Raw genomic sequence first — 20,190 nt, forward strand, 5'->3', positions numbered from 1 at the left:
CTGAGTCTCGTTTCCTCATCTGTAAAGAGAGGGGGTGGTCAGTGTTTTTAGTTCATTTCCTGCACAGAGTCGGCAGAAGCCTCTCTGCCGACGGCTTTCTAGGGAGCACCTCTGTGCTCTGGTTCTCGCATCTCCTTGAAACCACCCCCCGGCTCCTCCGTCTGGTTTGGAAACTACTGAACTAGGCGTCCACCAAGGTCTTTTCCGTTTTCAAAGTACTTTTTTCTACGTTTCTACATCCTCCCCTGGGTCTTCCTCACATTCCTCTAGATGCAGAGCCAAGTAGAACCAGCCAGCAAGCAGCTGGTGTGCAGCTGTTATCACTCCAGCTGAGCCGAGTGTGGGTACCGCCTCTTTCTGCCCCCGGGGGCCCTGAGGCCCTACCAGGTGTGACAGCTCTTCCTGGAAAGTCACAATAGATGCAGAATCCAGGCAGAGGCACGTGCTGCATCGTTTCCAGCCCTGCAGCAACATGACACTGTCCTGCCCTGGCGGGGAGACCTCAGGCCGGCCGGCAGGTGAGGTCCTCAGGGTGAGCCAGGACCCCAGGCTCACCCTTCTTTGGTTTCCACAGAAGGAGGAAGGGGACCAGGACGGATGAACCAGGAGGCAGTCAGCCATTCCGTGTCACCAAGACCAACCCTGCCAGCATCTCCAGGACAGGATCCTGTTGGGAGAGCTGCCCCTGTTACCCTTCCTGCGTGCCAGCCTCGGGGGTGGAGGAAGCCCATTTTGCCGCATCGACCAAGGAAGGGGTCCCCTCTTTCCCCTTCCAGAGGCAGCTACTGTTTGGTGAATATTTGTCATGTTCTTTCCACACGCAAAGTGCATACGTATATTCATGGTTTTTAGAGCATGAAAGACTTGCTTTATGTTCTGAAAGCTCATCACTCCCTGCGCTTCCTCGTGTGGCTTATGCTGGAGCCTCAGCAGCCTCTTCCCCGTGATGACACGGTTAGCAAACCAGCAGTCACAGTGGATGGGAACCAGGGCCCGAGATCCCACTTTCGCGATCACATGGCAGCTTTCACAGGGAATGGCGCGGGCACCTTAGGAACCGTGCTCGTCATCTGTGGAATATTCCATTGACTCAGAATTCTAGAGCCAAAGGGGGCCGGAGAGGTCACTGTTCCTTCATTTCGTGGACAGGGAACTGGAAATCCAGAGCAGGCACGTCTCCAGGATGACCCAGCCACAGGAGGCGTGCTGTCTCCCCGGGCCTCTCTCCACACGTGTAGAAGGCCAGGGAGGTCTGCTCATCAGAGTCGTGTAAGCATGTTATTTGTGCTCTGTGTTTATGAAGCGTCTTTGCAGTAATAAAATGTTCTACTTAGGAACAAAAGGGGAGTATCCTTTTATTTATTTATTTCACGTCCTTATTGGAGTATAATTGCTTTACGATGGTGTGTTAGTTTCTGCTGTACAACGGAGTGAATCAGCTATACACGTACATACATCCCCATATCCCCTCCCTCTTGCGTCTCCCTCCCTCCCACCCTCCCTATCCCACCCCTCTAGGTGGACACAAAGCACCACCGAGCTGATCTCCCTGTGCTATGCGGCTGCTTCCCACTAGCTATCTATCTTACGTTTGGTAGTGTATATATATCCATGCCACTCTCTCACTTCGTCCCAGCTTCCCCTTCCCCGCCCCGCCCCGTGTCAAGTCAATTCTCTACGTCTGCGTAAAAGGGGAGTATCTTATCAATTGCAAAGTGACTCTCTTTAACTGTAGGCACTGAAAATCCTGACTCATTGTAGCAAGGGCCTCTGCTTGTATCTAAGTTGGAAGAAGCCGTTCTAGGGAGAGCAGAGGGCCAGGTGGGTGTGGTCCCCGAGCAGAGGGTCAGTGTTAAGGGATCTGGCAGACCCACCAATGTCGTGCAACCCTGTCACCTGAGTGCTGAGGAGATGCTGCGAAGGAGCTTTTCCCTAAATTGTCTGTAGACCTCCCGGATGGCGCATCTCCATGGCCGAGGGGTGTCGGAGCTGGCAGCCCCCCACCCAGTGGGCTCTGCAGTGGCCCTGCCCTGGAGTGGCTGGGGCAGCGGGCTGGGCCTGAGCCCAAGGAGAAGGGGCCGCGGGTGCCTGGGAGCCCCAGGCCCACGGATGCAGAGAGGCGGGGACCTCACACAGAGCTGAGAGGGGTCAGAAGAGCCTCTTCTGGCAAATGTGGGTGATAGCACTTGGCTCATAAAATTATTGTGAGCATTAAATGTGATAAAGAACGTCAAAGGCATGTGACACAGTCGGTAACGTGAGCCCCACTTGTCGGAGGTCACCCCCGCCTGGTGTGGCAGAGTCCCTACAAAAGCTCTTGCTCTGCGAGGGTCTCGCATCGCACGAGGTGTGTGTTCAGCCACATCCTTAGGGCGCGTCACCCTCACTGTCACATAAGAGGTAGATCTGTTTTCCAAGTTAACCCTGTATTTCTTCTGACTCTAAGCTTCTTTGGAGCCTATACTGTCATGTAAGCAAGAGACCACGTTGTCCTTTAAAAGGGTAGGTTTGCCAGTGAAACAGGCTCATTTCTCTGTTCCTACCGCTGCGAAGTGCTGAAAATCTCTCTCTCTCTCTCTCTCTCTCTCTCTCTGTGTCTTTCTCTCTCTCTTTTCTTGTTCTCTCAATCTCTTTTTCTCTTCTTTTGACAGCTTCCTGCAGTTTTCAAGGCACATTTTTATACAAAGCTTCCCTGAATATCTTACAGAATGTTCCCAGCTTACCGTGACTTTTTATGACCCTACTCGTTAAAGTTTTATTCTCTGGTCTAATAAATGTTTTCGAAGCATAAATTTAATTTTAATGGAGAGAATGTAATTCAGTCTCTACCTCTTACACCCTGCAGGTTGTTTTGACAGCCAGAAGCGTTTGCCCGTAAATAGAAATCCACCCCCCCCCATGCTTCCCCTTTGTAGTGGGCAGTCCAGAGTGACAGGCTTCATAGCTGGCCACTGACATGTAGCTTCTGTGCGTGTGCATTTTGATGGGCAGTCAGTTCTCATCATTCATGGTGGTGATGCTCATAAAGCCGCTGTGGACACAGGGTCAGGGATACAGAAGCGTCACTGCCGGAGGAAACACGGGGATAGGTGCTCACACGCCTCTAGCACCTTTGCATCACTGATCTGTGCATCACCTTGTTTTGTGTGTGTTTCTATTTAAAGGCACCTTATTTAGTGTGCTGTTGCATCGTAACATTGGATCCAAGGCCAGCAGCCCTAGGACTCATGACTGCAGGAAGCCTGTCTGACACACACGCTTTCTCTATCAGGCTCAGCACAACCTCACACACATAGGAGCCCCACACAGCACTGCAGCCCAACCTCGGGGGCCACGTGAAACAGCGAAATCAGCAACCAAAAGCACAAAATAAGAAATAAGTAGACTAGGGCTTCCCTGGTGGCGCAGTGGTTGAGAATCTGCCTGCCAGTGCAGGGGACACGGGTTCGAGCCCTGGTCTGGGAAGATCCCATGTGCCGCGGAGCAACTAGGCCCGTGAGCCACAACTACTGAGCCTGCGCGTCTGGAGCCTGTGCTGTGCAACAAGAGAGGCCGCGACAGTGAAAGGCCCGCGCACCGCGATGAAGAGTGGCCCCTGCTCGCCGCAACTAGAGAAAGCCCTCCCACAGAAACGAAGACCCAACACAGCCAGAAATAAATTAATTTTTTAAAAAAAGAAAGAAAGAAGTAGACTAAACAGGCGCTGTAAAGGACATGTTTACAGTACCAGAGTAAGAGCGTCGTCCTGTGCCCACCTGTTCACATTTCCCTGCCCTGCACGTGTCGTCAAATGACCACAAAAATGTCCCAAGTACTGATTTTGAGTTACAAGTACGTTTTAGAGAGTAAGCAAATTAACAGACAGAACCCACGAATAATAAGGAGCCACTGTGTTTTTGTATATTTGAGTACAGAGTGCAGGTTAATCACAGAAATATTTAGTATAGAGTTAATGGACAAAGCGCCCAATATCCCATTAGAGTAAATGCAAATCTTTGTAACACTGAAAAATAGTAAATCTAATAGACCAAATATTTTTACTTGTTAATTTACGCTGGAAGGAAAATCTGACAATGGCTTTTAGAAATGTCAAGACCAAAGAGCATAGACTATTAAGATTTTCCATTCAAAGAACAGAAATAAACTGGCCTGGTTGTGATTCAGTGTACCCCCCCCCATTCATCTTTCTTTTCTTCCTCCCACCCCTCCTTTCCCGCCCCTCCCCCCATACCTCCTTTACTCTTCTTGCTAAAGAGGCTTAGGAAGGAGCTGGAATCATGCCAGGATGGGTTCACAGAGGCTGCTGCAGTCAGCGCAGGGGCCATGAACCAGGAGGTATGCTGCACTGTTCAGAATATTTATTAGATTTAGTGCTGAAATAGTCTCTGTTGATGAGCAGACCTAACCTGAGTTTCTCAGGTACCGGTGACTGTGTAAAAGTGGTAGTATCTTACTCTCAGGCCCCAATGCATCACTCACCCACGTGGTTAGATGCTGTATTGAGTGTTTAATTTCCTAGTAACTAGTCTAGACTTTTTACCAGGAACATTTATTAATTTCAAGATTTTATCTCCCCTCTTCCTCTAGAGAAGTGATTGAAATTCTTTCCAGTAGCACATGAACAAAGACCATCCCACCTGACTCTTACTTCAGCCTTCATTTCAGAGGAGCACAACACAGTCTAATGGGCCATGGCCATGAAGTCAGCTGTCATAACGCAGGAAGAGGGATGGACAGCTTTTGAGAAGGGAATGTTGCCGGCTTGGTGCTGGGAAGGTTTCACATACCAGCGGGATCCAATAAAACCGCAGGTATCGCCCCCAGCTGATTGTGGGCAAGTTATTTTTTTTTCAAATAGTTTTTTAAAATATTTATTTATTTATTCATTTTGGCTACGCCGGGGCTTAGTTGTGGCATGCGGGATCTAGTTCCCCAGCCAGGGATCGAACCCAGGCACCCTGCATTGGGAGTGAGGACTCTTACCCACTGGACCACCAGGGAAGTCCCGTGGGCAAATTATTTACAAAAGTCCTGTGCAGAAAAGAGCAAGATAACGTACATGTGTGCATATTTCTAGAACCGGAAAATACAAAATGGTAATGAAATGTACTTTGAAGTATAGCCACTAGTTTTTTGGGGGGTTTTTTTGTGGTACGCGGACCTCTCACTGTTGTGGCCTCTCCCGTTGCGGAGCACAGGCTCCGGACGCGCAGGCTCAGCGGCCATGGCTCACGGGCCCAGCCGCTCCACGGTATGTGAGATCTTCCCGGACCGGGGCACGAACCCTTGTCCCCTGCATCGGCAGGCGGACTCTCAACCACTGAGCCACCAGGGAAGCCCTAGCCTCTAGTTTTTAACAATTCTGCAGAGGTACAGGAAAGTACTGCTATTGGCAGTATGTAAGGCTCTGGATCCTTTCATGGAGAGATCTTTAAAATTAAAGTGGGAATACTTAGGAGGCAAATACAGTCAAACTTGTTTCCTTTCAACTGTGACGGTAACCCTTATGGTTGTCTGTGCTCGCCAAAAGAAAGACTTAACAGACTGGCATCAGCTTCAGAAAACAAGACTTTACATAGCCACAGAGTTCAATTAAATTGCTCCTCTGAGGTCTTGAGTTTAGCAGCTTAGGGGAAAAAAATGCCCTTTTTTTAAATGACAGTGTTTTATGAATAGAAATTGCAGGGGGAAAATGGTTTCTGCATCCTACTGTCTTAGGAAATGAGGAAGCTGCAGAAACGGCTTCCTCGCTCACGAAGGCCTTAGTATAAAAGGTCATTGTGGGGTTCGGTGCTATGAAGCTCATCTCCGGTCAGCAGACACCGGGCAAGCACGGTGGGCACATGGCCAGGCCTGTCAGAGGGGCTCAGAGTGCGGGAACTGGGGGTGGGCGTATGTGTTAATAAACCAGTGATGTCCACTTAGGTATTGAGAGGAATTTAAAAGGCAAACCTTTTTACCCCTGAGCAACATAATTGAACACATTTCAATTGCTGCAAAATGTATATAATTTTTAAAAACTGCTTCAGAATATTTCGGATTGATTTCTGAGACTTTGGGTGGATTTTGAAGAAGTATAATTTTTCTTCCACATGAAATACTTCACATCTAAAATGCTGATAATTAAACATACTTATTCAGGGATGCTGGAAACACTATCCTGGCACTTCGAAGGAGCTGACTTTACTGTTCCGATTTATAAACCTCCACGAGCTGGCAGCCGGACCCCACACAAGATTTCTAACCACCCGCCCTGAGCTCTCACATCTCTGTGTGTGTGCGTCCCGTTCCCCCCCTGGGCAGGGTGTCTGCTCTGGGGACAGCCATCCTCCTGCACCCCGTTCTGTGTCGCCCCCCTGCTCTACCAGTGTAACAGGGTGATGGGATTCGATGGCATAATTAACCAGCTGGTATCAGGAGGGAAAAATGGCAGCAGTGAAACACAGGCACCTGCAGTCTAATTTGCAAATCTGTCCAATAGCCTACTATTGAATCAAAATGCAAATGGGTATAAATAGTAGTGTTTCTATAAAATGTGCCCCCTGCTGCTTAGAAAAGATGCAGTGGGGCAAAGCCGCCCACTGGGTGAATGCCGGGGGAAACGGGGAACTCCAGGTCTGGTAAGCCTTCATGGGATGGTTTTAGTTAGAAAAGAGGTACCAGGACGGACCTCTTGCCCAGGGGTTAGATGCTTGTGAAGCTTTCGAAGCTACCAAGTGATGTTCTGTTCACTTGTAATTGTCTTAAGTAGCAATTTTATTCCTAAATATTCTGAAAGAGGGAAGTATATATATTGAACAGAAAACTTAGAAGAGGAAAATAAAAATCACCTCGCAGCCAGGCAGGAGTTTTTACACAGATGCGCCGTGCAGGGAGGGCCACATTCCTTCACCGGTCCCCTGCTTGCTGTGATGACCGAGCTACTGGCTCGGTGTTTGTGCCACACAAGGATTATTCAGCAGGACAGATCCCCGTGGACCAGCCAGAACAAAGGATTAGTAACCCTTTCCTCGTGCCTGGTGGTGCTTCCTTGATTCTTCTCACCGTGCAACACACCCCTGGTCCCCACTGCTCTGTCAGCTGCCACCCCACACAGATCAGATTCGTGTTGCCGTTTTCCTTTTTCCTTTCTTTTTGGGTCATCGTCTCCCTTGTGTGTGGCCCATCTGTACACCTATTAGAAACCCAGGGCCTCTGAGGAGAAAAGTTAACAAATTGATGAGTCACCTCACTTGTGATCTCACAGCTGTTCAGTCCTTGAGTTCCTTTGGCAGTGTTTAATGAGCTACAGTGTTTTCCAGAGTGGTGGTTTGAGACTTGCTGGCATCTGTCTGCCTTCTTCGGGGTGAGAATGAACATTCCCTGTCACTCACTTACCTTCACAATAACATCCCGTCTCTGAGCATAACCCTTTTGATAACTAACTTCAGCTTACTTCTGGCTATGCATTAAGTTCCGGAAAATTACAGTGAAGCAAAGATGGAAGAGAGAAGAGAATTCAATTAATATAGGAAAAGAAGGATACTGCTTTAATGATTTCTAGAAACAGTATTACCCACTTCCTCTTCCACAATATTTATTAAACATCACATATGTATCCATTATACCACGTGCTAAACCGGCAACATGTCTTTTTAATACCTTTATGAAGGTAAATCGCTAAACATACTGCATATATTCTTAGAGCCCCAGAAATTGCCTGTTCTGCTAACTGTTGTACATTATGTACTCTTTTCCACATCTGTATTCAGAGTTTTATAGTTCAGTCTTAAAAAAAATGATCTAGTGTATTTATATCCTCATTTTGCTGTAGGAACATTAGTATCAGTGTTTAAGACCTTCCATAAATAAATGTTCTTTGGCCTGTATTGATAACTCCTTTAATACCTAACAGTGCTCTGGTGGGGAAATTATTTGCTCAGTCCAGCCTAAAGTCACCATGCTGCCCTGTAAGTTTACATCTTTTTTTCCGTCATTACCAGGGTCAGAATCTGCCTTTGGAAATACGGGTCCTGCACATGGTCAAGGTGACTTCCTTGTTGAAATCAGAGCACATGGAGAAGGCATATAATCACTCACTGAGGGATGAAACACGGAATAGGAGATGATTCAGTAAACATTTTTTTCCCACATCTTTATTGGAGTATAATTGCTTTACAATAGTGTGTTAGTTTCTGCTTTATAACAAAGTGAATCAGCTATACATATACATATATCCCCATATCCCCTCCCTCTTGAGCCTCCCTTCCACCCTCCCTATCCCACCCCTCTAGGTGGTCACAAACCACCTAGCTGATCTCCCTGTGCTATGCAGCTGCTTCCCACTAGCTAGCTATTTTACGTATGGTAGTGTATATATGCCCATGCCACTCTCACTTCGTCCCAGCTTACCCTTCCCCCTCCCCATATCCTCAAGTCCATTCTCTAGTAGGTCTGTGTCTTTATTCCCGTCTTGCCCCTAGGTTCTTCAGAACTTTTTTTTTTATATATATTACATATATATGTGTTAGCATATGGTATTTGTTTTTATCTTTCTGACTTACTTCACTCTGCATGACAGATTCTAGGTCCATCCACCTCACTACAAATACTCAGTAAACATTTTAAGGAATGTTTGCAAAGTGTGATCTCCAAATCAGTGTTGAACTTAAATTCCCAACTTGGTCTCCACGCAACTGTTACACTGACTTGTGTTTTGGTACAGTGCCGTTGGTCTCCACTGACAGCCTCCAGGAAGACAGCCCAGGGAGGCTCATCACTGCGTTTACCATAACGAGGCCCCCTGGAAAAAACATCCCAGCTGGTCTTCGCGCCAAGAATATCGCACTCTTTCCGAACAACCGGTTTGTTAAACACAGTCCTGACCAGGTTTCCCTGCTAGAAAATTCAAGCCAAATTGTGGCCCATCCATTCGAAGTATGGGGCGGGGGTGGGGTGCGAGGCCACCTTGCTGCCCAGCTCAGGGGGTGCCGCCTGAGTGTCTTCTCTGTGAAGGGTGTCCCAGGACTGTACACACAGGACCCCTTGGCCCTCACATATGCGCTTTTAAAATCTTGTTTTTGCTTCCTCTTTTTTCTTCTTGTTCTTTCTTTATCCATCTTTTCCCCCTCCTGTTTTAGAGTTTTGTAATATTGTTGTATTCTGTGTGTCTTTGTAAGCTGCTTGAAGTCCTTTGTGGAATAAGGTGCAGCATAAATTAACGTCAGAAAGAGAAAAACAAATACTGTATGCCAACGCATATATATGGAATCTAAAAAAAACAATGGTACTGACGAACCTAGTTGCAGGGCAGGAATAAAGAGGTAGACATAGAGAATGGACTTGATGACATGGGGTGGGAGGGTGAAGCTGGGGCGAAGTAAGAGTAGCATCGACATATATACACTACCGAATGTAAAATAGATGGCTAGTGGGAAGCAGCTGCATAGCACAGGGAGACCAGCTCGGGGCTTTCTGACCACCTAGAGGGGTGGGATAGGGAGGGTGGGAGGGGGGCTCAAGAGGGAGGGGATATGAGGACATGTGTATGTATATGGCTGATTCACTTTGTTGTGCAACAGAAACTAACAGGGTATTGTGAAGCAATTATACTCCAATATGAAGTTCTATTAAAAAATAAAATAAAATAAAAATAAGTTACAGATGCAAACCTGTATGGGTTCATGCCCCTGGCGTCGTTTACATCCATGCCACAGCACCCAGACCCTTATTCCTGGTAGCGGTGGTCGTCTCAGCTTAGATATATTGGTGTCTAAGCTGGTGTTTCTGTAAAATCAGAATATGGCGTGAAAGCACGTGTGTGACATGAGAGTCCAATATAGCTGGAAGCATTCGGCTTCCACTGTGAAATATTCTTTTTCTTTTCCCAGGGAGTTTTGGAGAAATGTACAAGAACATATGTCCAGTACTAGGATTCCCTGCCAGATTTTTTCCCTAAATTGTGGTTTGACATTTCAGATCATTAAGTGGACACATCTGTCTGAATTTGTTTTCCTTTTCAAAAAAAAAAGATCATTTGAAGACAGCTACCCAGCAACAGAGTCAGCATTCTTAGTTTGCCCTGATGCAGTTGGCATTCTCAGCCCTGGAATCAGGCACAAATCACTCCGCAGAGCTGAGTGCAGCCGTCTGTTCATGGCTGTATATCCCCTGGGTGTTGAGCAAAAATAAGGAATTCATTTTCCTGTTTGTTTGGGTTTTTTTTTTTTTCGGTACGCGGGCCTCTCACTGTTGTGGCCTCTCCCGTTGCGGAGCACAGGCTCCGGACGCGCAGGCTCAGTGGCCATGGCTCACGGGCCCAGCCACTCCGCGGCATGTGGGATCTTCCCGGAGCGGGGCATGAACCCGTGTCCCCTGCATCGGCAGGCGGACTCTCAACCACTGCGCCACCAGGGAAACCCTCCTGTTTGTTTTTAAGTATATATTGGTGAGTAATTCTTGGTAAATCTGTGGTTTAGGGGAAAGAATCTTAAAGGCTTCGTTTCTAAATCTTGCCTCTGTCACTAGCTGTGACTTTGAGCAAATCAGGTGGTCTAGCGGGGCCTCCCGCAGGACTATTCAGGTATGATCGTGTATGTACCATACAAGCTAGTAGAACTTCATTTCTTCAGCCCGGGATGAAATGGGATCACAGTAACTAATACGAAAAATACCACTTATTTGGCTCAAACATTATCCGCTGTGCTGGAATTTGAGGTCCCTCAAATTCTTCCCAGCCAGCTCGGGAGTCAGCTGTTGAACTCCCTGGGAACGAATCTTCCCGGACTCCTTCATGCAGGGGGCTTCCTGTTGCTGCCTACCAATCAGTGCTCCCCAAACCCTTGGCCCGAGGTCCCTGGTGCCACTCTCATCCCCACCACAGGGACAGAGTCTCCCCGTGGAGCCACTCTGGCACCTGCCATCTGTGAAGTACCCATCTTCGTGGAGAGCATGCCCTTCACACTTGCTTGGCTTGTCAGGACACTAAATAAGCCAGAGCATCGGTGGGGCGGCAGAGATGGAGCTGTTCTCGAAGCCGTCGTCCAAGGCTCCCGCCCCAGGGTTTTTGTACACGGTCCACGGTTGCTGCAGAGGCCAACAACCATGTAACCTTAACCTTAGGAAGCCGCTGGCTGTTTGGAGCTGTGAATTCCAACTGTGCTGTGACTGTCTGATGGTCACTGACAGCTGAGCTGTCATGGGTAAGGACGGGACGGCTGTCCCCCACTACTTGTGGGGATGCCAGGAAACTGCCTACCCGAGGAGGCTAGGGGAAAATGGAAATAGGACAGATACAAGCTTTTCAGAGAGCCCGGGGCCACAGGAGGCCACCAGCGATCTGGGCAGATAACGGTCCTGCTGCTTGTTCTGTGAATTACGCAAAGCAGTGGTTTTTGTAGCTTCCTGCCTTAGGAATCAGCCTTGATGAGCTAGAGAATTTCTGGTCCAAGTCATTCTGCTCTGCTAAGAATTTCCCCTTCTTCTCCAACACATTGGTCACTTGGACATGAAATAAACCTGAGCCCCTCACGTCTCTGCCCCGGAAGATGAAGTTGAGATGCAGCTACCCGGTTGGAACCAGGGCACTTGCTTAAAAGCTTGCACACGTGGCCAGCATGTGGTTTTTAGTTTAGATTGAGCTGATTGGGAGTGTGGACCTGATGGAGATTACAGGCGTGATGAGCTAAAGCCACCCATTGTCCCTGCCTTCATACCGTTCTGGTTTCTTGCCTCCCAACTGTGGCACCATATGGAGCATGCCAGAGGAAGCATGGCAGACACCGTGCTTCCTCAGTTACTGAGTTTCATCCTGAAAAACTTTTGCATAACCAACCATTAATCCTGTGTTCATTGATTTTGACTTTCAACCCCAATGGAGCACAAGTTAGAGATTTATTATTCTCCTTTTCATTAATATCTAATTCATTAATGAAGAAAATGTGTGGTATTCTATGATATAGTACAACATTGTGAAGAGTATTCCTAGAAAAATTTTTGAAATCAAATCAACCAATATGTATGGAATATTAACATAATATATGAAAACACTGTTCCAGCTATGAGCAGAACTTGTGGTGATGAGCTGACATTTTCATCTTGGAGGAAGAATGGGTTCTGTTAGTACAGACTTAATTTTGACCTTCAAGGGAAGACTGACTGATACGAAGGATTGATAAGAACATTGGGGAAAAATAACTAGACCATCCTAGAGTTTCTAATAATCAAGGAAAGGGATACAAGCTCTTCAAGGCATAGAGGTAGAGTTTTGAGAAAATGATTAAATACAGAATAATTTTTCCTGCTTCAATTTTATGTGCCCAGTCAAAAGAAAGAATATATTATCAAGAAGGGAATAGTCTAGCTGGGGGTGAGAATAGGGGACCCAAAGAAGAGACGTGGTCATTGTACCCACAGCTATCCACGGGAGAGGTGGCCTGAGTCAGAATTTAGTCTGTTCAGCAATCCCTATTGTGGAAGAGCATGCAGGGAGATTTCAAAACCAGCAAGATGGGGCTTCCCTGGTGGCGCAGTGGTTGAGAGTCCGCCTGCCGATGCAGGGTACACGGGTTCGAGCCCTGGTCTGGGAGGATCCCACGTTCCGCGGAGCAACTGGGCCCGTGAGCCACAACTACTGAGCCTGCGCTTCTGGAGCCTGTGCTCCGCAACAGGAGAGGCCGAGACAGTGAGAGGCCCGCGCACCGCGATGAAGAGTGGCCCCCGCTCGCCGCAACTAGAGAAAGCCCTCGCACAGAAACGAAGACCCAACACAGCCAAAAATAAATAAATAAATTAAAAAAAAAAAACAAAAAAACCCCAGCAAGTTGATCAGATCTCAGGCTTGCCAAGCAACCTTCCGACTGTAACCAGTTTTTCATAGTCTGCTGAATTAGATATTATTTATTGATAAAGCTTAAATACATAAAGGCTTTATATCAAACTAAAGAAGTTAAAAAAACCTAGCTGGGACAGAGAAAATGGAAGGAAATTGTTAATAGGCATGGCATTTTTGGTTATGAAATCTATTTTTGACTTTTTAAGTTATAGAAAAGTCACTAGGAAAATTCGTCATTCCTGTCTTCTGATACAAGCACCTGACACCACATAGGTGCCATGGAAATATTACGTAAAAATTACTTTTAAGAAAAACTCTGCAGGATAAACAAGGTCCCACTGTATAGCACAGGGAACCATAGTCAATATCCTGTGATAAACCGTAATGGAAAAGAATGTGAAAAAGAATGTGTATATATATGTATAACTGAATCACTTTGCTGTACACCTGAAACTAACACAGCATTGTGAATCAGCTATAAGTATGTGCGGCCAGAGAGTTCTGCAATAAGTAGCACAGAGCACGATGCCCTTGGTGCCGAGGGTCTTTAAGCTTTCTTGGAAAATGAAGCGCCAGAAAGGAGAAACTACTCAAATTCTGTAACAGAACCCATCCATTGCAAGGTGGCATTGTGTTTCCGTTGGCCCTCCTCCTTCTTGGAGCTTATTACAGATTTTATGCCAGTAAAGTGAGAGAAATGCTGCAGAATGGGGGTCTGACCTCAACACAGGGTGCTTCTCTCAGGACTGAGTCTTCTGGTCCAGGCTCTGCAGTGTCATCGGCACTTGCTTGCGTGCTCTCCCAGCGCAAATGCCCACCTGCAGTGCACGTCCCCCTCCGGCTGCTCCCGTGCCCGGGGGCGACAGGAGGGTGCCGCCCTCGAGGTGTTGGCAGCAGTTTGGCCGGTACCCGCCATCCCTGCCACCCACTCCTGGCTCCCAGGTGTACTGACCTTGCTCACCTGCTGCACCCCAGCCTGTGGGCCCCTCCCCACGCCTGCCCCGCTGTGGGCGCTCATCTCCCCTCCGGCTCTCATGGGCATCCTCCGAGCCCGCGGGCCAGGCTCCGGCTTAAGCCGTCCACCCCGTCGCTTCCCTGCACGTCGCCTTACTCCTTATGTGGTGGCTCCTGGCAGCCCTGGTTTTTAACTCTGTTGCTGACAGCAGGTGGAAAACGTCTACGCTCTCTGGCTCCATCGAGAGCCAAGGAGACTGCACAGAAGAGGTGGGAAGGGACTGCTTAGCTCCCCCTGCCCGCATACCCACATCATCTCTACCCCATGCTGCAGCCTCCCCAATGGGCCTCTCCCCTAAAGTTCAGAAAGGGAGGCCGGGCTTGAGCCCCTCCTTCCATCTGCTTTTATTCTGGTCTATCAACTATCTGCTCTGTTTTGGTCTTCCTCCAGATTTTCCCCCTCTCCTGCTAGAAGAGCATCTGTCTCCACCTGCCGTACGGACTGACTGATTCTTGACAGTACCTCAAAATAGTTGGACCGTAGAGTGGAGAGTGGACATTACGCAGAGGAGAAAACACATCTAGAGGCATTTCAAAAATACCCTTAGAGCAATTCAGTAATATTTATCGAGCAACTGCCCTGTGTTAGATGGTGGTGAGCAAAGCAGATGAGGTTCCTGTCCTTAATGTGCTTACAGTCTTGAGTCTTTTGTAGGAAGAATTCCAGGCAAGGGCGAGTGTAGAGATTTATGCATAAGGATGATCATTGTCACAGTGTGGAGCCAACGGAATTGTCCATAAGGAAAAGGTCACATGAATTATGGAACAGCCAGGAGTTCCCTGGTGGCCTAGTGGTTAGGATTCTGGGCTTTCACTGCCAAGTCCCAGGTTCAGCCCCTGGTTGGGGGACTGAGATCCCGCAAGCCACGTGGTGCAGCCAAAAACATTTACTAATTTAAAAAAATGATGGAACAGCCATACTTCGCAATGTTGTGCAATAGTTACAAAGAATTAGCTAACAGGATAAAGCTATACGTACTCACATGAAAGAAGAATCTATACATACTCATCTGAATATATCTAGACATATCTAGACATACATTTATATGTCTGCATGAGCATAAAATGTCTAAACACAACAACTAGTGACAATGATTTCCTCTAGGAGGTGAGATTTGTTGGGGAGAGGGAAGGGGGCAGCTTTTACCTTTACTTTATATGCTTCTATATTGTTTGGATTTTGTACAACAAAGTGTGTATTGCTTTTGTAATTTTTTTCAATTTAAAAAAATTTTTTATACAAATTTTAAAGGTAACTTCATTTGTCGTAATTACAAAATATTGGCTATATTTCCCATGTTGTACAATACATCCTTGAGCCTATTTATCTTATACCCACCAATTTGTACCTCCCTGCCCCCAATATTGCCCCTCACCTGCACTGGTACCCACTAGTTTGTTCTCTATGAATGTTCTTCTTTTTGTTATATACACATAGTTTGTTGTATTTTGTGGATTCCACATATAAGTCATATCATATGGTATTTGTCTTTCTCTGACTTATTTCACTTAGCATAATGCTTTCCAAGTCCATCCATGTTGCTGCAAATGGCAAAATTTCATTCTTTTTTATGGCTCAGTAGTATTCCATTGTATGTATGTATGTGTATGGTATATGTGTGTGTGTGTATGTGTGTGTGTGTATATATATATATATATATACTGCTTCTTCTTTAATCATTCACCTGTTGATGGACACTTAGGTTTCTTCCATATGTTGGCAACTGTAAGTAATGCTGCTATGAACTTAGGAGTGCATGTATCTTTTCAAATTAGTGTTTTTGGTTTTTTCAGGTATATACCCAGGAGTGGAATTGCTGGGTTGTATGGTAGTTCTGTTTTCAGGTTTTTGAGAAATCTCCATACAGTTTTCCACAGTGGCTGCACCAATTTACATTCCCACCGACAGGGCACAGGGGTTCCCTTTTGTCCACATCCTCGCCAACATTTGTTATTTATGTTCTTTTTGATGATAGCCATCCTGACAGGTGTGAGGTGACATCATGGTTTTGATTTGCATTTCCCTCATGATTAGTGATGTTGAGCATCTTTTCATGTGCCTGTTGGCCATCTGCATTTCCTCTTTGGAAGAATCTCTATTCAGTTCTTCTGCCCATTTTTTAATTGGGTGGTTTGTTTTTCTTGATGTTGAGTTATATGAACTGTTTATATATGTTGGATATTAACCCCTTATCAGTCATATCATTTGCAAATATTTTCTCTCGTTCAGTAGGTTGTCTTTTCATGTTGTCAATGGTTTCCTTTGCTGTGCAAAAGCTTTTAAGTTTAATTAGGTCTCATTTGTTTATTTTTGCTTTTATTTCCCTTACTTTAAGAGATGGACTCAAAAAAAATATTGCTTTTGTTTGGTAATTTTTAAGACAAAGAAAATAGGAAAAATATATACCAAGAGTTGTAGTTACTGGCACATAACCTAGTTTACATCTTTGGAGTTATTTCCAAACCGTACAGAGGTGAGGGAAGATGGAGAAATTGGAAACACACTCTCTTCCAGCTCTTGTCCCCTTGTCCTGTAGGAATGCAAGGTAGCATGTCCAGACCTTCCGATGGACGGTCTGCCCAAGCAGTCCCTGGGACAGGAAGGTGTCCGCTGTGGGCCCCCTCTCGTCTTCACTTTCCTCCCTCCTCCTCTCCTTCATTCCCTCTGTTTCCAACAGTCCTCATCTGGCTCATTTCTCCAAGCTGTCATCTTTTGCCTTAGAAATCAGCAAGTTCCAAATCTCCTTCCATGACTTAAATATCTTCACCAATTCTGGTGTCTGTTGTAAACCAAAATCCGTGTCTTTCCCATCCAGTTCTGCTTCTTTAGGCCCAGTGGTTAGACTCAGGGAAGAAAATTATTGCCTGAATCTCCATCAGAGCGTTTGCTTGTTTTTGCAGTTTCGGGGAGGGAGATCATTTGTCCCTACCCTTCCAAAATTAGACATACCTGCCCAGGTTAGTTTCTCTCCAGAAACACTCATCACATCTTCTTTCAAAATCTGCATCCCTCCACTACTGTATTTTTCAACTTGGTACTCTGAAAGAGCACGTGGCCCCCCCCAACCTTGAAAAGCCCTCTTTGTTGCCAAAGGCTACCATGCCCCCACCCCCTTCCCCATTCCTGGGGTATCTCCAGGCCACAAAGGGCAGGGAAGAGCGGGAGGGGAGAGAGCTCCCATCACATAATAATAAGCTCGATGAGTGCCTTGTATTGACATTATATTCAATTATATTCAATGTCAGTATCAGTTCTTAGACCTTAGACCTTAGATCAATTCTTAGCCATTCATAGATAGGTATAGCTAGTGTTTTTTCTTTTTCTTTCATTTTACTTTTAACAAGATTTCTTATAAACCCAAGATAGCCTAGGTTTATGTCCTGGCTTCCTTACTCTCTAGCTGAGTGATCTTAGGCAGTCATTTATCCCTGACCTCAGTCCCCTCATCTGTAAAATGGGAACATTAATAGTACTAACCTCATTGTGATGTTGGGAGGTTAGATAAGTTAATAAAAGTAAAGCACAGAGAATAGTGCCTGACACATAATAAGTATGCTGGTATTTGTAATTATACTGCAAATGCCCTTTTGTAACTTTTCCTCTTCAGTTTTTTTCATATTTTAATTCTACCTTCCAAAGGTATAGATCTTCCGTCTATTCATTTTTTATCTGAATCACATGCACACAATTCATTGTGTGCTATTATCTTTTCCTCCTCACTTCTTTGGTGTCAGTACTTTTTAAATCATCCTTCTGGTCTCACTCTCACCTCATGGCTCCAGGACGCCTTCCTGCCCACCTGTCTTGAGGTTGAATTAGGGCCACCTGTCAAAGCACCATGGTTTCCCCACTGTCACACGCAGAGAAAGTGCAGACATTTGCTCTGTGTCTCGCGGTGGGCTTCATAAGGGCAGAGACTGTGTCTGCTCCTTGATGCTGAGCTAGTGCCTAGCTCAGAACGTAGCAGGTACTTACTACTCCTTTAACAAGAAAATGCAGATGTAAGAAATAAGATTTGATGGATTCCAGACTCAGTCTGTATTTCTATAAAAGCAACCTCTAAGAACACAGACAATTGAGAACTACGTTGAAATGGAAATAAATACCCAGAGAAAACATTGTTTGCATCTCTGTTGGGCCAGGTCCTATTTTAGATAATGGTGGTATAGGTTATCAAGCTGATAATGTTAATTGCTGCTTTAATGGTTTTAAATTTAATCTTGGGAACAAGCTTTTTTACTCCTCCATGAAAAGCTTTGGGATTAAAAAAAAAATCTTTCTTTTCCACTTACCAAGGAGAAGGTAATAGGCACCAGATGCTAGTTCTGAAAGCTAACTCCTGCAGAAAGAACACGGGTCTCAGATTGTTCTCATTCGTCTGCCGTGTTCTTACTGTCTTGTTCTTCTCCCATAACCAAACAGAAAAAAGTGGGTGTGTGTGTGTACATACACACATATATGTGTATACACATATGCTTGTATATGTATAATATACACACAACTGTACCTCGTTATCCACCGGGAGATAGGTTCCAGGACCCCTTAGGATACCAAAATCCATCCGTGGATACTCAAGTCCCTTATATAAAATGGCATGGTATTTACATATAACCTATACACACCACCCTCCTGTATACTTTCAATCGATTATTTATAATACCTAATACAAGGTAGGCACTATGTAAATAGTTGCCATGGAAAATTCAAATTTTGCTTTTTGGAACTTTCGGGAATTTTTTTCCAATATTTTTGATCCACAGTTGGTTGAATCTTAAGATGCAGAACCAGCAGATATGGAGGGCCGACCGTGTAGGGGGGCAGGGGGGTTCTTTCCAACTAGAAAAAGGTTTCTGGCAACTTTATCCCTGCTACAGTTATTGAAGTAATTTTGCGTAAAACACTTAAAGACCCTTCTTTAGTCAATCTGATAACTCTAAACACTATTAGAACTTTGTTTATTCATCCAACAGTTAATTTTGGAATGTCTCTCGTATGCTGCACTTCAGCCCATTTCATGTTTTTCTGAATGTTTTAGCCATATTAGAACAGGACAGCTTTCAAACACAGTTATACAGTGGTTTATTCACAGCAAGTAAAATAAATCCCTTGCACCAGAAGCTCAAGTTTTAAAGCAGAAAATAAACTGAGGTTGAAGTCATGGAAAACAAACCTTAATACCATCCCCAGCTGAGAAGCATAAATTCACAAATTAGTTCTCTTTGTCGCAATAAGTGCCGGTTGGTGAAGAAGTAGCTTGAATATGAGTAACTTCATCTCATAACAGCTTCTCTCTTCTACCTTGGGTTTCTGTTAAAAGATAAGATGTATTTCATTCACTTCCCTTAGTTAAGTCCATAATATTTAATCCAATCAGAAGACGTAGTCATAGTAAGTTTGGAACCAAACATTGCAGATTACCTCTGAATAAATATGATGAAATGTTCCTTTTGTAGATGCAAGTATTGGCATTATGATGAAAACCTGCTCACGGCCAGCATTGTCATCGTCTTCCATAACGAAGGGTGGTCCACCCTCATGAGAACAGTTCACAGCGTAATTAAAAGGACTCCAAGGAAATACTTAGCAGAAATCGTGTTAATTGACGATTTCAGTAACAAAGGTAATGGCTATGGAATCGGCATTTTGTCTGTAAAATAATTATAAGCAATTGCAAAAAGGTGATCTCAAAATAGTCTTCAGAAATTAATAATTAACATCTATTATCAACAAGTTGGCACTATGCTAAGCATTGTATGTGAATTATTTTGTTTAGTTCTGACAGTAAGCCTGGTGATACATATTGTTCATCCTCATTTTGCACTTGAGGCTCAGAGATGTTAAGTAACTTGCCAGCAGTGACAGAGATAGTAATTAACAGCTGCATCCAAATCTATAGGCTCATAAGTCTGTGTATTTAACCGCGGTCTTATACTATACCAATTCTTTGGGCATTGGGTTTTATAAAAATTTAATCGTAGAGGTAATTTATTGAATGACTGAAAAAATGCAATGGCAGGTATATTGCAGTGCCACCCAAAGCTCCGTCCACATCTATATACTGAAACCTATATACCTGTTTAATAGCTTGTATTTTGCATTTCAGTGTATTTTGAATTTGACCAGAAACCATGGACTATTTTTATTTATAAGAGAAAGTAGCTACTAAAGCTTATTTTGTTCTAGATTTGATTTAAGATAATTGAATAGAAGGAAATTGTGTTTTATTTTTTTACTCTCTTTGTGGAGCAAGCTCTAACACGTTTAGGGAGACACCGGTTATTCTTGGTTCAACTTGGCTAGAGAGAGATGGAGCAGTGATTTTCCAGATAAGTGGGGTTTTTTAAGTTAAAATATTTTTCTTCAA

At 45.1% G+C, this 20,190-nt stretch overlaps 1 protein-coding gene across 4 annotated transcripts in view; it reads left to right on the forward strand.

The window, feature by feature from the left end:
- GALNT7 (polypeptide N-acetylgalactosaminyltransferase 7) overlaps positions 1-20,190 on the forward strand; it is a 116,065-nt gene that overhangs the window by 71,763 nt on the left and 24,112 nt on the right. For all 4 annotated transcript variants that reach the window (XM_079926105.1, XM_079926103.1, XM_079926102.1 and 1 more), the window contains exon 3: positions 19,280-19,446. In XM_079926105.1, coding sequence (XP_079782231.1) covers positions 19,280-19,446 — 167 coding nt within the window. The remainder of the gene's footprint in view (positions 1-19,279; positions 19,447-20,190) is intronic.

This window comes from Stenella coeruleoalba (genome assembly GCF_951394435.1).
Source record: "Stenella coeruleoalba genome assembly, chromosome: 7".
Classification (NCBI taxonomy): domain Eukaryota; kingdom Metazoa; phylum Chordata; class Mammalia; order Artiodactyla; family Delphinidae; genus Stenella; species Stenella coeruleoalba.